This window comes from Sturnus vulgaris, chromosome Z, assembly GCF_052056855.1.
Source record: "Sturnus vulgaris isolate bStuVul1 chromosome Z, bStuVul1.hap1, whole genome shotgun sequence".
NCBI lineage: Eukaryota > Metazoa > Chordata > Aves > Passeriformes > Sturnidae > Sturnus > Sturnus vulgaris.
Window position 1 is genome coordinate 20,580,750 of NC_142283.1, and position 15,581 is coordinate 20,596,330.

Sequence of the window (15,581 nt, forward strand, 5' to 3'; positions counted from 1 at the left end):
AGGCCAGGCTGGGTGTTGGTCATACCAACTTGGTCCAGTGGAAAGTGTCCCTGTCCTTGGCAGCAGGGCTGGAACAAGGCAATTTCTAAGGACCCTTCCAAGCCAAGCCATTCTGTGATTCTGAGATCAGAGGGGGCCGGGGGCACCTGGGCTTAATTTCTGATTAGAACCAGTTCAGCCCTGTCAGTTTGGTTGAGTTCAAGCAGACGTCTCACAAGCCCAGATTCATAGCTTGTGAGATCTACTATAGGTCTGGTTGAGATCAATAAGGTCTTGCATCGTCCAGATTCTGCAATATTGTACTTTATTGAAACAACGTCAAAGCAATTTCTTGCGGCATACTGCCGTTCATAAATGCACTAACTATATGGGTCGCATCAGATAGCGACCCTTTATATGTGCTCTATTACTATTATTATTATTATTTAAACATAATTACGTATTCAACTCTACAGAAAAACATCTAGATTCTTATATAGACAAAATTTCAGGTCAGCGCCAAGACTGTCCAACGCTAACCTAAAGGTGTCCTTGTCAGGCACAAGGTGATACACCATCCATTGACTGATCCCAGCCAAGCAGCACTGATTTTTGCTCTTGGTCTTGGTCTTTTTTGCCCTCTTTCTTTTCCTTTTTCTGTCCCACATTCCTGCTTCTTTCATGCTGTAACTCTTGCCACTTCTCAAATTCTGGGAAGAAGTGCATGTTGCAGGTGGGCACTTGGTGACTTCGCTCCTGCCCGTACGGCATGTTCACTCTTCACACACATTCTTAGGAGTAGCGAAATTCCAGCTGGGCTTTACACAGATCTGGGTGCTTTTTTTGGAAAATGTAATGATCCAAGGAGGTAGAATAAACCCTCCTGTGGCCCTCCACCTGCTGAGGCAGCAGGAGAGGCTGTGGGGCCTTTGCCAGAGCCTTTAGCTACATCTTGTTCTCCTTAAAGCACCAAATTCGTATTATGAGATGGCTCTCTGCTCCCAGCTGCGAGCAGCACAAGCACCCCTCTGTGCATTAGCACGTTCATTCAATGTTCACCGACAAGGATTCTTTTGCACCACTTTCGAAGAACCCGATACTCACTTATCGCCTGGGTGTGGGCAGCTGAGTCTTCTGCCAGGCGATGGAAGAGATTGTACGTCTGACCCATTTGAACATCTGGGGGCAAACGGATGTCCTGAGGCAGCCTCTGGTTACCCACAATGAAGTGGTTGAGGGACTTGGCTTGCACACATAACCACAGGCTCTCGCTTATATCCATCAGTCGCTGCAGAAAATCTCTCCTGCGCCACTGTGACACGGGCACAACATTGAGCAGGTGCATGACAATGGTCTTAATGGTGTAGGTGGAAAAACCCAAGCCCAGCAGAAGACGGGTGAAGAACTGCAGGCATTTTAGGTGCAAGCTGTCAGGAGGTGCCTGCTTGGCAACGTGTTTGAAGAATTCAGTCTCTGCCACAGTGTAAGTCTCAGGCCAGGTGGTGCTTTGGGTATGGGCCTCTCTAGGCTGGCTGCTCACAAAGACATGGGAGTCACCTCTCCGAACCCCAAACAGCATCTCGATCCTGAAGCTTTCTCTGCCATTGGACACCTTGAATTGGCAAGAGCGTCTGGAAGGCAGCAGCATTAAATGCCAATTGTGTGACTGAGGCAAAGCTGGCCAGATTGCTCTCACCAGCTGGTAGAACCAGCGGGCAGTCTTCTCCACATCGAGGTAGGAGTCAGTGCACAGGGTGTCAAGGAGGCTGGGATCCTGATTCCTCCTCAGCTCCTCCTCAGAGTGGTGCAGGAAGCACAGCATGATCTCACCCTGCTCCTCCGTGCAGGTGCACTCCAGCTGCACGCGGACACGGAAGTTCCTCACCTGCCTCTGCCCTGCAGAGTCCAGCTCCAGGTGGAAGCTGTGGCCTCGGGGAGGAGTCATGGGGATGAGCACCTGGTACACAACATCCTGCTCACGGGGACTCCAACCTTCAAAGGCACTGCCCACCCCGATGGCTCGTTGCAGGACTGGGTAGAAGCTGTTTGATAAGATGTGTCCAAAGTAAAGTGCATAATTATCCATGAGATTCGTTGTCCACTCACAGCCTTTCTGCAGGTCCTGTACAGGCCACTGTATGCGTTCCAGTAGAATTCTTCCAACATTATCAGCAAGATCATTCTCTCTGACTGCAATTGTAAGGTCATTGTTTTCTGCATTTGCAGCCTCATTGACAACTTCATTTTCAATATTATCTTCTCCATTTGCAGCAACATTGCCGTCTTCCTGTACATTGCCATCTTCCTCCCGATTTGCATCATCTTCTTCTTCTGCATTTCCAACATCTACTTCTTCATGTGCATCCCCATTTCTGACTTCCTCTTCATTTGCACCATAGTTTTCTTCTTCATACTCTTCTCTCCTCAGGCTCCTTTTGCACCCCATCAACAATAGGACCAAGGCAAGGACCAGGAGCAATGCAATAGCTAAGACCTGCAAGGGCTGCACCTGCTTCAGGGTGAGCTGCTCCACCTCTTGCTCCAGCCGAATCCTCTCCCATTCCAGGTACCTTGCACGCATTTCCATGCGCAGACGTGTTTCCTCATCCCATACATCACCCACCGGCTGCGGGTACTGGATGAGGTTTTTCAAGAGCATGAAAAGCAATACAATGGAATTCATGGTCTGCAGGAGGACAGAGAGAGGCCTTGAGTGGGGCTGTGAGGGAGGCAGCTGGCAGTGTGAGCAGCAGGAATGGCAATCTTCAGGGGTATGAGGGCAGGAAGGACAGGACCCCAGACAGCTGGCAGGTGGCAACACCTGTCCCGCTGCCCCAGCAGCAGCAGCAGCAGCAGCATGGCCTGCCTGAGGCTCTCCCATCAGGGGCTGTCCCTGCATGCAGGGGGAGAACCCAGCCCTGGGCAAAGCATTTCTGCCCCGGCCCTTGTCCCCAGCCCAGCCTCCCCACCACCTGTGCACTCACCGCTTGCCCAAGCAATGCAGGACCAAGTTACCTGCTGGGCAGAGGATCCTTTTATACCTCCCCGCATTGTGACACCTCCCCCGTGATGTCACAGCTGTCACACAGCCCATCACAACCCAGACTACCCCACCCTTTGTCCCCACCATGGCTTAGCCACTCAGAGTGGCCCTCTTGTACTGGTTAAGACTGCCTTTGAGTGGATCTTTTCCAAAGAACACCCATTGATCTTTCTCTTGCATTAATTTTCATTGGCCCTTCATTGGCAATCTCATAGATATCCATGTGGGAAGGCACACTTGAGGATCATTGAGTCTAAGCTTTGACTCCTCACTGATTGAGCTACACTTCAATCTCAGAGTCAGTGAGGTTGTGAAAGTCCCTGAAGATCACACAGTCCAATGGCGAACTTAACACTGCCCGCTGCACCAATTGGCCAGGTCCCCAGATGCCACAGCCACATGACTTTTAAACCTTTCTGAGGGTGCGGACTCAGCTGTTTCCATAGACAGCCTGTTCCCAAGCTTAATATCCTTTTTGCTGATTGGACAGATCCAATCTAAACCTCCCATGGCTCAACTTGACGTCATTTTCCTCTGGTCATATTGTTTGTTCCCCGGGCTAATGTAATGACCACTACATAGCTACAAACTCCCTTCAGGGACCATCTGCATTGTGTCAGGCCCTTGGGCTGAGAATCCCGCTCCTCTCAGAGGAGAGAAATGTGGTGCTTTTGCACCGTTCATCCCGTGATCCAGTGGGAGAAAATGGATTGTTGGTGGGCAGAAGAGTTTCAGGCTGCTTGGAAGCGTTTTCACGTGAGGAGAACCTTTGTGGCAAAGACATCAAAGGAGGGAATCCATCCCCTTCCAAGCAGAAGGAAAAATCAGAATGTTCCCACTAGAAAATGGAAAGGTTTGGAGTGAAAGTCAGTGCTGGAATGTCCCCGCATGTCCGTGTGGATTTTGCTAAGCCGCGAGGCCAGACTGTGAAGAGGGCACCCTGGCAGACAAGAAATGCCCTCTTACTCCAGGGCCTTCCAAGGCACCAGCAGCACAAGTGAGAGCCCTTCCTTGGCCTTTGCCTTCAGCAAGGCCTCAGTTTGGGCAAAGCCTGAATTCCCCGTGAAAGCAGCTCATATTTACACTGCCCAGCCTGAAGGAGGGATGCCAGAGGACAGACAAGCTCAACAAGGTGCTACTGCAATCCAGCTTAGGCTACAGCTTTCTGCCCTTGTGACTCTGGAGCCTTGGAGGCAAAGGCTGCGTGGACTGCAGTGACTTTCACCAGCTCTCCTGCTAACAGCACTGGGCACCCCAAGGCTGTTTGGTTTCAGCACAGGCAAGAGCACGAAGAAACCCTCACCTGCCTTTGTAGACCCCTGAGACAAGCAGAGATGAGGAGGGTGCAGAGAACAGACCATCAGAGCTGCACAGCAGCTTTTCTCAGCCATCAGTTACAGGAAATTCAAACGTTATTGTTTGGGTTTGGGGTTTGTGCTGTCTTTGGTTTGCAGCCATTTTTTCCCACAAGAAAACCGGTAAATTTTCAATGCAGATGACCTGGATTTGAGTGGTTCCCCTCTCAGTGCTGCCTACATGGAACTCAAAACTCTGCCTTTGCCCTTCTCTTCCTTCTTTTGTGTCAGTCTGAGGAATTGATGGGTCACAAAGTTTCTCTTTTTCTCACCTTGTGCTCAGGAGCTGCAAGAGCCACTGAACCCCCCTCCCCTGCCCCACCTTGACCCTGAAAGGGTTCTGCAGTAGGCTAAGATGGCATGTTGCCATTGGCTCAGCTGCCAGCAGCGGTGCTAGCCAACATGGAAGGCTCATCTGTATGGCTTAAGTCAGCTCACAGCTGCCAGCACCTGGGCTGGGTCATGTCCCACATTGGTCCTGCCATCAAGTCAGAGGGCACAAACCAGACACTGACAAGTCCACCTCATAACCATGTCTCCAAGTGCCACATCTACACATTCCTGAAGTGCCTCAAGCAATGACAATTGCACCAATTCCATGGGCAGCCTGTCCCATTGCTTGACAGCCCATTCAGAGGCAAAATTTTTCCCCAGTACCCAGTCGAATCCTGCCGTGGCAGAAATTGAGGCCATTTCCCCTTGTCCCCCGCCTTGTTTCCTGGGAGCAGAGCCTGACCTGCACTAGCCCAACTGGCATGTCTGGGAGTTGCAGCGACTGACAAGGCTCCTCTCTGCTCTTGACGGTGACTGCAGACACATGTCCCCCTCTCACCATGCCCGGCACTGCTGTCCCTGCTGCCCTGCTGTCAGAGCCGTGTCTCTGGGCAGAGCCATTCCCTCCCCAGGCACAGCCCCATGGGTGCTCCCTGCTGCGGCCTGGCCTGGCCCCAGAGCAGGGTCCCCCTGCGGGTGGCTCCAGGGTGGCCGCGTGTCCCCAGCCGGCTCTGCCTGGGCAGCTGCCTCAGCCGTGAGGGATGCAGAGCTGTGGGAGCCCACGGCTCTCTGCCAGCTGCACTCCAGAGCTCCCTGCTCCAGCTGGCAGGGCCTTGGCCCAAGCCCTGTGCCCTCTCGCCCCGACGGCCGTGCCAGGCCCCGCTTGCTGCCCCCACGGTGGCACTCCTGGCCCCACGGCTCTGCCAGGCCTTCTCCAGGGACACCTTCCTGCAGCCTCTCAGTCCCTGCACGGGGCCCAGCACACACCTGCAGAGGGGCTGTTTGCAAGGGCCCCCCCAGGGGCAGCGCCAGCGCCAGTGGCTTCCCAGGGCCACAGGGAGGGCTTAGGCAGGAAATTCTGGTCTCTGAGGCTGCTGAGGCCCTGGCCCACGCTGCCCACAGAAGCTGTGGCTGCCCCATCCCTAGCAGCGCTCCAGGCCAGGCTGGGTGTTGGTCATACCAACTTGGTCCAGTGGAAAGTGTCCCTGTCCTTGGCAGCAGGGCTGGAACAAGGCAATTTCTAAGGACCCTTCCAAGCCAAGCCATTCTGTGATTCTGAGATCAGAGGGGGCCGGGGGCACCTGGGCTTAATTTCTGATTAGAACCAGTTCAGCCCTGTCAGTTTGGTTGAGTTCAAGCAGACGTCTCACAAGCCCAGATTCATAGCTTGTGAGATCTACTATAGGTCTGGTTGAGATCAATAAGGTCTTGCATCGTCCAGATTCTGCAATATTGTACTTTATTGAAACAACGTCAAAGCAATTTCTTGCGGCATACTGCCGTTCATAAATGCACTAACTATATGGGTCGCATCAGATAGCGACCCTTTATATGTGCTCTATTACTATTATTATTATTATTTAAACATAATTACGTATTCAACTCTACAGAAAAACATCTAGATTCTTATATAGACAAAATTTCAGGTCAGCGCCAAGACTGTCCAACGCTAACCTAAAGGTGTCCTTGTCAGGCACAAGGTGATACACCATCCATTGACTGATCCCAGCCAAGCAGCACTGATTTTTGCTCTTGGTCTTGGTCTTTTTTGCCCTCTTTCTTTTCCTTTTTCTGTCCCACATTCCTGCTTCTTTCATGCTGTAACTCTTGCCACTTCTCAAATTCTGGGAAGAAGTGCATGTTGCAGGTGGGCACTTGGTGACTTCGCTCCTGCCCGTACGGCATGTTCACTCTTCACACACATTCTTAGGAGTAGCGAAATTCCAGCTGGGCTTTACACAGATCTGGGTGCTTTTTTTGGAAAATGTAATGATCCAAGGAGGTAGAATAAACCCTCCTGTGGCCCTCCACCTGCTGAGGCAGCAGGAGAGGCTGTGGGGCCTTTGCCAGAGCCTTTAGCTACATCTTGTTCTCCTTAAAGCACCAAATTCGTATTATGAGATGGCTCTCTGCTCCCAGCTGCGAGCAGCACAAGCACCCCTCTGTGCATTAGCACGTTCATTCAATGTTCACCGACAAGGATTCTTTTGCACCACTTTCGAAGAACCCGATACTCACTTATCGCCTGGGTGTGGGCAGCTGAGTCTTCTGCCAGGCGATGGAAGAGATTGTACGTCTGACCCATTTGAACATCTGGGGGCAAACGGATGTCCTGAGGCAGCCTCTGGTTACCCACAATGAAGTGGTTGAGGGACTTGGCTTGCACACATAACCACAGGCTCTCGCTTATATCCATCAGTCGCTGCAGAAAATCTCTCCTGCGCCACTGTGACACGGGCACAACATTGAGCAGGTGCATGACAATGGTCTTAATGGTGTAGGTGGAAAAACCCAAGCCCAGCAGAAGACGGGTGAAGAACTGCAGGCATTTTAGGTGCAAGCTGTCAGGAGGTGCCTGCTTGGCAACGTGTTTGAAGAATTCAGTCTCTGCCACAGTGTAAGTCTCAGGCCAGGTGGTGCTTTGGGTATGGGCCTCTCTAGGCTGGCTGCTCACAAAGACATCGGAGTCACCTCTCCGAACCCCAAACAGCATCTCGATCCTGAAGCTTTCTCTGCCATTGGACACCTTGAATTGGCAAGAGCGTCTGGAAGGCAGCAGCATTAAATGCCAATTGTGTGACTGAGGCAAAGCTGGCCAGATTGCTCTCACCAGCTGGTAGAACCAGCGGGCAGTCTTCTCCACATCGAGGTAGGAGTCAGTGCACAGGGTGTCAAGGAGGCTGGGATCCTGATTCCTCCTCAGCTCCTCCTCAGAGTGGTGCAGGAAGCACAGCATGATCTCACCCTGCTCCTCCGTGCAGGTGCACTCCAGCTGCACGCGGACACGGAAGTTCCTCACCTGCCTCTGCCCTGCAGAGTCCAGCTCCAGGTGGAAGCTGTGGCCTCGGGGAGGAGTCATGGGGATGAGCACCTGGTACACAACATCCTGCTCACGGGGACTCCAACCTTCAAAGGCACTGCCCACCCCGATGGCTCGTTGCAGGACTGGGTAGAAGCTGTTTGATAAGATGTGTCCAAAGTAAAGTGCATAATTATCCATGAGATTCGTTGTCCACTCACAGCCTTTCTGCAGGTCCTGTACAGGCCACTGTATGCGTTCCAGTAGAATTCTTCCAACATTATCAGCAAGATCATTCTCTCTGACTGCAATTGTAAGGTCATTGTTTTCTGCATTTGCAGCCTCATTGACAACTTCATTTTCAATATTATCTTCTCCATTTGCAGCAACATTGCCGTCTTCCTGTACATTGCCATCTTCCTCCCGATTTGCATCATCTTCTTCTTCTGCATTTCCAACATCTACTTCTTCATGTGCATCCCCATTTCTGACTTCCTCTTCATTTGCACCATAGTTTTCTTCTTCATACTCTTCTCTCCTCAGGCTCCTTTTGCACCCCATCAACAATAGGACCAAGGCAAGGACCAGGAGCAATGCAATAGCTAAGACCTGCAAGGGCTGCACCTGCTTCAGGGTGAGCTGCTCCACCTCTTGCTCCAGCCGAATCCTCTCCCATTCCAGGTACCTTGCACGCATTTCCATGCGCAGACGTGTTTCCTCATCCCATACATCACCCACCGGCTGCGGGTACTGGATGAGGTTTTTCAAGAGCATGAAAAGCAATACAATGGAATTCATGGTCTGCAGGAGGACAGAGAGAGGCCTTGAGTGGGGCTGTGAGGGAGGCAGCTGGCAGTGTGAGCAGCAGGAATGGCAATCTTCAGGGGTATGAGGGCAGGAAGGACAGGACCCCAGACAGCTGGCAGGTGGCAACACCTGTCCCGCTGCCCCAGCAGCAGCAGCAGCAGCAGCATGGCCTGCCTGAGGCTCTCCCATCAGGGGCTGTCCCTGCATGCAGGGGGAGAACCCAGCCCTGGGCAAAGCATTTCTGCCCCGGCCCTTGTCCCCAGCCCAGCCTCCCCACCACCTGTGCACTCACCGCTTGCCCAAGCAATGCAGGACCAAGTTACCTGCTGGGCAGAGGATCCTTTTATACCTCCCCGCATTGTGACACCTCCCCCGTGATGTCACAGCTGTCACACAGCCCATCACAACCCAGACTACCCCACCCTTTGTCCCCACCATGGCTTAGCCACTCAGAGTGGCCCTCTTGTACTGGTTAAGACTGCCTTTGAGTGGATCTTTTCCAAAGAACACCCATTGATCTTTCTCTTGCATTAATTTTCATTGGCCCTTCATTGGCAATCTCATAGATATCCATGTGGGAAGGCACACTTGAGGATCATTGAGTCTAAGCTTTGACTCCTCACTGATTGAGCTACACTTCAATCTCAGAGTCAGTGAGGTTGTGAAAGTCCCTGAAGATCACACAGTCCAATGGCGAACTTAACACTGCCCGCTGCACCAATTGGCCAGGTCCCCAGATGCCACAGCCACATGACTTTTAAACCTTTCTGAGGGTGCGGACTCAGCTGTTTCCATAGACAGCCTGTTCCCAAGCTTAATATCCTTTTTGCTGATTGGACAGATCCAATCTAAACCTCCCATGGCTCAACTTGACGTCATTTTCCTCTGGTCATATTGTTTGTTCCCCGGGCTAATGTAATGACCACTACATAGCTACAAACTCCCTTCAGGGACCATCTGCATTGTGTCAGGCCCTTGGGCTGAGAATCCCGCTCCTCTCAGAGGAGAGAAATGTGGTGCTTTTGCACCGTTCATCCCGTGATCCAGTGGGAGAAAATGGATTGTTGGTGGGCAGAAGAGTTTCAGGCTGCTTGGAAGCGTTTTCACGTGAGGAGAACCTTTGTGGCAAAGACATCAAAGGAGGGAATCCATCCCCTTCCAAGCAGAAGGAAAAATCAGAATGTTCCCACTAGAAAATGGAAAGGTTTGGAGTGAAAGTCAGTGCTGGAATGTCCCCGCATGTCCGTGTGGATTTTGCTAAGCCGCGAGGCCAGACTGTGAAGAGGGCACCCTGGCAGACAAGAAATGCCCTCTTACTCCAGGGCCTTCCAAGGCACCAGCAGCACAAGTGAGAGCCCTTCCTTGGCCTTTGCCTTCAGCAAGGCCTCAGTTTGGGCAAAGCCTGAATTCCCCGTGAAAGCAGCTCATATTTACACTGCCCAGCCTGAAGGAGGGATGCCAGAGGACAGACAAGCTCAACAAGGTGCTACTGCAATCCAGCTTAGGCTACAGCTTTCTGCCCTTGTGACTCTGGAGCCTTGGAGGCAAAGGCTGCGTGGACTGCAGTGACTTTCACCAGCTCTCCTGCTAACAGCACTGGGCACCCCAAGGCTGTTTGGTTTCAGCACAGGCAAGAGCACGAAGAAACCCTCACCTGCCTTTGTAGACCCCTGAGACAAGCAGAGATGAGGAGGGTGCAGAGAACAGACCATCAGAGCTGCACAGCAGCTTTTCTCAGCCATCAGTTACAGGAAATTCAAACGTTATTGTTTGGGTTTGGGGTTTGTGCTGTCTTTGGTTTGCAGCCATTTTTTCCCACAAGAAAACCGGTAAATTTTCAATGCAGATGACCTGGATTTGAGTGGTTCCCCTCTCAGTGCTGCCTACATGGAACTCAAAACTCTGCCTTTGCCCTTCTCTTCCCTCTTTTGTGTCAGTCCGACGAATTGATGGGTCACAAAGTTTCTCTTTTTCTCACCTTGTGCTCAGGAGCTGCAAGAGCCACTGAACCCCCCTCCCCTGCCCCACCTTGACCCTGAAAGGGTTCTGCAGTAGGCTAAGATGGCATGTTGCCATTGGCTCAGCTGCCAGCAGCGGTGCTAGCCAACATGGAAGGCTCATCTGTATGGCTTAAGTCAGCTCACAGCTGCCAGCACCTGGGCTGGGTCATGTCCCACATTGGTCCTGCCATCAAGTCAGAGGGCACAAACCAGACACTGACAAGTCCACCTCATAACCATGTCTCCAAGTGCCACATCTACACATTCCTGAAGTGCCTCAAGCAATGACAATTGCACCAATTCCATGGGCAGCCTTTCCCATTGCTTGACAGCCCATTCAGAGGCAAAATTTTTCCCCAGTACCCAGTCGAATCCTGCCGTGGCAGAAATTGAGGCCATTTCCCCTTGTCCCCCGCCTTGTTTCCTGGGAGCAGAGCCTGACCTGCACTAGCCCAGATGGCATGTCTGGTAGTTGCAGAGAATGAGCAGGTTCCTCTCTGCTCTTGACGGTGACTGCAGACCCGTGTTTCCATTTTAATGTGCCCAGCAGGGCTGGAACAAGGCAATTTCTAAGGACCCTCCAAACCAAGCCATTCTGTGACTCTGTGATCAGAGGGGCTGAGGGCGCCTGGGCTTAATTTCTGATTAGAACCAGTTCATCCCTGTCAGTTTGGTTGAAGTCAAGGAGTTTGTTCATATGCCCTGATTCACAGCGTGTGACTTTTATCAATACTATATCCCTGGCTGAGATTAATAAAGTCTTGCAGAATTCAGATTCCTCAATATGGTATTTTATTGAAACAAGATCAAAGCAGTTTCCAGGTTGCCACTCAGAAATGTGGGAAGTCCCATAAAAACATACATCTTCTTCACTACCTGCAGAAATAAAAAATAGCTTGCAACCTGTTTCCTTAAATTCCCAACAGACTTTTTGACTGTTTCAGGTTTGTGTTTCCAGTAAGAGAGACTGGTACTTGTACTTTTAACTATTGGTTTTGGGGATCAGATAACATCCATTTTCTTCTATATTTTTCTTCTAAGAAAATCTGTGGGTAACTAGGCGTTTTTCTTTGGCTTTTGAATAGTGAACCATTATATCAGAAAAATTATATTTTACCTTTTTAAGATATCAACCTACCAAATTCCTTCCATTTTGGAAAATGACAGACTATGAATTCCAGTGCAATACTGCCTTCAAAATCAGATGTATTAGAGGCCTAGGTTGTTTCCAGGATGTCAATTTGCAAGGGTGTAGACATTGACAAAAGTCAATGCAGAAGTTATGGGTGACTTCACATTATACCTTTCTTTGTCATAGCATAATATAATTATCAGAGGGACTGAAATTAGAAAAACAGCTTAATTAAAGCAAGTCATACAATCCACTGCATTCTTGGATTATCTTCTCCTACTAGTTTGATGATGCAGTCTCGCACTCAAATGGTTGTGCTGACAAACATGTGGTGTTATTGCATAGGAACAGCTCCAGGAGTTCCAGGAAGCATTAAAACAGCTTCCCCACTGAAGCCATCATCTCATGATGCATTTACTTCCTCTGGCCTACAAACCCTTTTTTTCCCAATTATCCCATTAATTCTAATGAGCTTTCTCAGCAAGAGTTGTCAAAGCTGGGTGTGAAATATATTCTCAGAGAAAGACTACATGTTCAAGAAATACCTTTTTAATAAGAGCAGCAATCAAAATACTTTTCCTCGAGATTTCTTTTTCATAAACTAAATTACACTGTAAACTAGTAATCATTTCTCTTTGTTCAGATATAGTCACAATCAGCTTTGATGTTTCTGTGAACAGCAGTTTATGTATTTACATGTTTAAGCGGGCATAGAGTATAAATATAAACATGCATCCTTATTTAAGAATAATGTACAAACAAGAATAGCTTTTGTGATACCCAACAGTCCTGTGTCTTAATAACAATGGCTTTCAGGGATAATTCAAAAGGCAGAATCTTGAAGTATCATAATAAAGTCATAAGTTCTAGTCTTTTGCACTTATAGTCCAGGAAAGCATACTCAACATACATAATTTCTGTATAAATTGTGTGATATGTGTATCTGCTGCGCTGCAGAAATGGCAAAGGCCCAAGTTACTGATTCTTTGCTTCACTGCTTTTAATACAAGTCATCCAACAAGGTAATGAGGTAGACAACAGGAAATTTAATATTAATTTTCCATGGCCTATTCAAACCTTTTTCTTGTAAGAGTTTTTTTGATTTACCTTAACTAATATCATCTAGTCAGACACATCATTATTTGGATCTATTTAAGCAGAACAGTATAACTTATTGCAACACAGAATTTAACATTGCTAACATTATACCTTGCCTACAGCAAGACAATAAAATCTTTGATTTCCAAAGCAAAAGCATTTTTATGCAATGCTGCAGTTGATTTCCTTTTCTACAACTGATTTTTATTATATTCCATAGCAAGCACTTTCAGCAAATTTAAAGATTTCTGCAATATGTATTATTGGAATAAACCTGCTATAGTTATACAAGGAGTTCTAGAAACTATTCCTGTAGATGCATCTTACAGTTTAATATTCTTAAATTAAAGAGACTATCACAGCATTTGATACGCTTGTCTTGGTTTGAAAGACAGGTGTCAGCTAAGGAAGGCAGGAGCCTCCCTTGGAATGGAAAATGTAAATCCCCTCCCTCTGAATTACTATAATTTTGAAATTAAGGGGCTGTCAGGCAAAGATAAGGATAGGAATAACAGTTCTTTACCAGTGTATAATAAAGCAAACAAACAAGAACTGCAGCACTGACACCAACCAGAGCAGGGACCCAGGGACCCTTCCTGGCCACGGGCTCTTTGCCCTTGGTGCAGTTCCGGGCACGGCCAGCAGGGGGCGCTGCGGGCTCCCGGCGGGCAGGGGGGAGACCGTGATTCCTCCAGGCCTGCAGGGGGCGCTGTGGTAATGGCGGCTGGACCCAGACAGGAAGGGATGCAGGAGAGGCCTTGATTCATAAACCCCTCTGGGGAACTCGATCCTAGAGCCCAGATGGGAGAGGATGGAGGAGAGGCCTTGGTTCATAAACCCCTCTTGGGAATCCGATCCTAGTGCCCAGATGGGAGAGGATGGAGGAGAGGCCTTGGTTCATATTCCTCTCTGGGGCAGCCGATCCCGATGCCCAGATGGGAAGGGATGGAGGAGAGAGAGGCTTTAGTTCACAAACCCCTGGGGGAGTCAATCCCGGTCCCCAGACAGGAAGGGATGGAGGAGAGAGAGGCTTTGCCTCACAAACTCTGGGGCAGTCGATCCTGGTGTCCCTGCAGGACTGTTGCCGGAATAAGCAGAAATGTTAGATGAGATGTATCAGAAGCTCCAGAGCTGTGGCTGGTACCATGGAAGGTCTCGGCAGGCAGGGCCTGTGGAGCTACAGTGCAGTGAAAGCTCAGAGCAGTGCTGAACAAGCAGCAGGAACGGGAAGCAGCAGCCCAGGTCCTGGCAGGGAGAGGAGCTCAGGGTCCTGGGTACCTGAGCAGATGGTGACAGGCCCCTCTTTTAGTGTGGTAGGTGTTAGGCCCAGCTCAGTCTCTGACAGCAGAGGCAAAATGCCTTTCCTCAAGCAACTGCTTTGAGTGTCTGCTTCTGACACTAAGTGAGAGAGCACCAATAGCTGATGCCCCCGACCCTTTACCTGCCCAATTTTTATGGTATCCCCGCCCCTCAGAGAGAAATCCCCAGATAAGGAAAAGCATAACCAGGTGCCCTCCTCCCCTGAGTTCCGCCACTTCTTTGTTTTCTTAAGTACCCAGTAGTTAGTGTTTCCTAGCAACTTCTGGGAGAAAATTCTATAGGTAAAAAGAAACAAAAAGAAAGAAACCTAACACACAACAATGCTAAGGCAGACCAAAAATTTACAGTGGGGCAAATAATTGTTAAATATTACTTTGAGGCTTGAGCATCCATGCCACATAAATCACTTCAGGACACAGTACTGAATCAAAGATACTAAATATACTTTTTTCTTTTCTTTTTAGAAACATCTTCATTTGGATATAGTCTCTACCACAAAAATGATCTTTCCAATGACCTATTTTTCTGTGAACATCAATTAGGCAACATGTGTTAACAAATAAACAGACAGTATTCTCAGCAAAAAGTTTCTCATCTCCCAGCACCATAACCTCATTGAAACATCTTTTTGAGCAACAGAATATTGGTTGAAACTTATGTGATAAATGTGATTCGTGCTAACTAAATTTTAACTATATTAGCAAAATTGTACTCAAATCAATAGAAAATAATTGTTACAAAGCAAAAAGGAGATGAGTGAGATAAAGCGGGTGAAATCTTCCAGATGTTAGAATGGAGTCATAGAAGGATGTAGATTTGACAAGCAGCATCTAGAAAGAGAAAGTTTTGATCTTGAAATGGGCCAAAATGGGATGATTCCAGGCATGGGACTTAAAGTCTTGTCATGAAAAATATCTACTCAGCTACATAGTGTGCATGAGCTACCTGCAGGTCACACCTCAGTCACTGATGAAGACAACAAGCCTTCATCAGAAATAAGACTCTCAAAAGGATGACAGACCCCTAACTACTAGTAGAGCATGCACAACACAACATAGTGACTTAGACTTTAGGAAAAGAAACTAGGAGGAGCTTTCTAGAAAATTCTGTATTAATATGTATTAGCATAGAGTATATAAGTGGGATTGTTAGCTTTGATGCTTTGGTACGTGAGGAAGGATGAGTACCTCCTCATACCCCCGGTCAGTTTTTCTTATGCTTTATACGAACCTCAATTATACCAAATTACTTACTGCCAAATTTTGTAAATTCTCAAATATATGTATCTAAAAATATTTTGATTGTATTCATTTTGTTACTGTTAAAAATTTACTACTAAATTTAATCTTGTTGTTTGATAAATTGGACAAATAGAACGTCATTCATAACACTTATTTCAGATGTGCATTCAAACAGTCTTTGAAATAATTACATACCCAGAGAAATGTCCTCTGATCTAGAAAGGCTGCTATTTACCACGAGTGAGTTGCATCATTGATTGAATATACACAAAAGTTGAAAAAACTTGGACAATGATAAAAGAGCTTGTTCTCTT

The 15,581-nt window shown here is 48.5% G+C and overlaps 2 protein-coding genes across 2 annotated transcripts; both read right to left on the reverse strand.

The window, feature by feature from the left end:
• Positions 1–1,027: 1,027 nt before the first annotated feature.
• On the reverse strand, positions 1,028–2,662 carry LOC106851981 (inositol 1,4,5-trisphosphate receptor-interacting protein-like 1). Its single transcript, XM_088156997.1, has 2 exons — positions 2,357–2,662; positions 1,028–2,266 (listed from the first exon to the last, which is right to left on the reverse strand). Exons 1-2 carry the CDS (start codon positions 2,660–2,662, stop codon positions 1,028–1,030), a joined length of 1,545 nt encoding a protein of 514 aa, XP_088013123.1.
• A 4,170-nt stretch (positions 2,663–6,832) lies between these two features.
• LOC148219730 (inositol 1,4,5-trisphosphate receptor-interacting protein-like 1) lies at positions 6,833–8,467 on the reverse strand. Its single transcript, XM_088156998.1, has 2 exons — positions 8,162–8,467; positions 6,833–8,071 (listed from the first exon to the last, which is right to left on the reverse strand). Exons 1-2 carry the CDS (start codon positions 8,465–8,467, stop codon positions 6,833–6,835), a joined length of 1,545 nt encoding a protein of 514 aa, XP_088013124.1.
• Between the last annotated feature and the right edge of the window lie 7,114 nt (positions 8,468–15,581).

Excerpts from the sequence above, each read along its gene's own strand:
- LOC106851981 (XM_088156997.1), bottom strand. The coding sequence starts at position 2,662 with ATGAATTCCATTGTATTGCTTTTCATGCTCTTGAAAAACCTCATCCAG. Across the intron at positions 2,267-2,356 it reads ATGGTGCAAATGAAGAGGAA|GAAGACGGCAATGTTGCTGC; the intron begins GTCAGAAATGGG and ends GGCAATGTACAG.
- LOC148219730 (XM_088156998.1), bottom strand. The coding sequence starts at position 8,467 with ATGAATTCCATTGTATTGCTTTTCATGCTCTTGAAAAACCTCATCCAG. Across the intron at positions 8,072-8,161 it reads ATGGTGCAAATGAAGAGGAA|GAAGACGGCAATGTTGCTGC; the intron begins GTCAGAAATGGG and ends GGCAATGTACAG.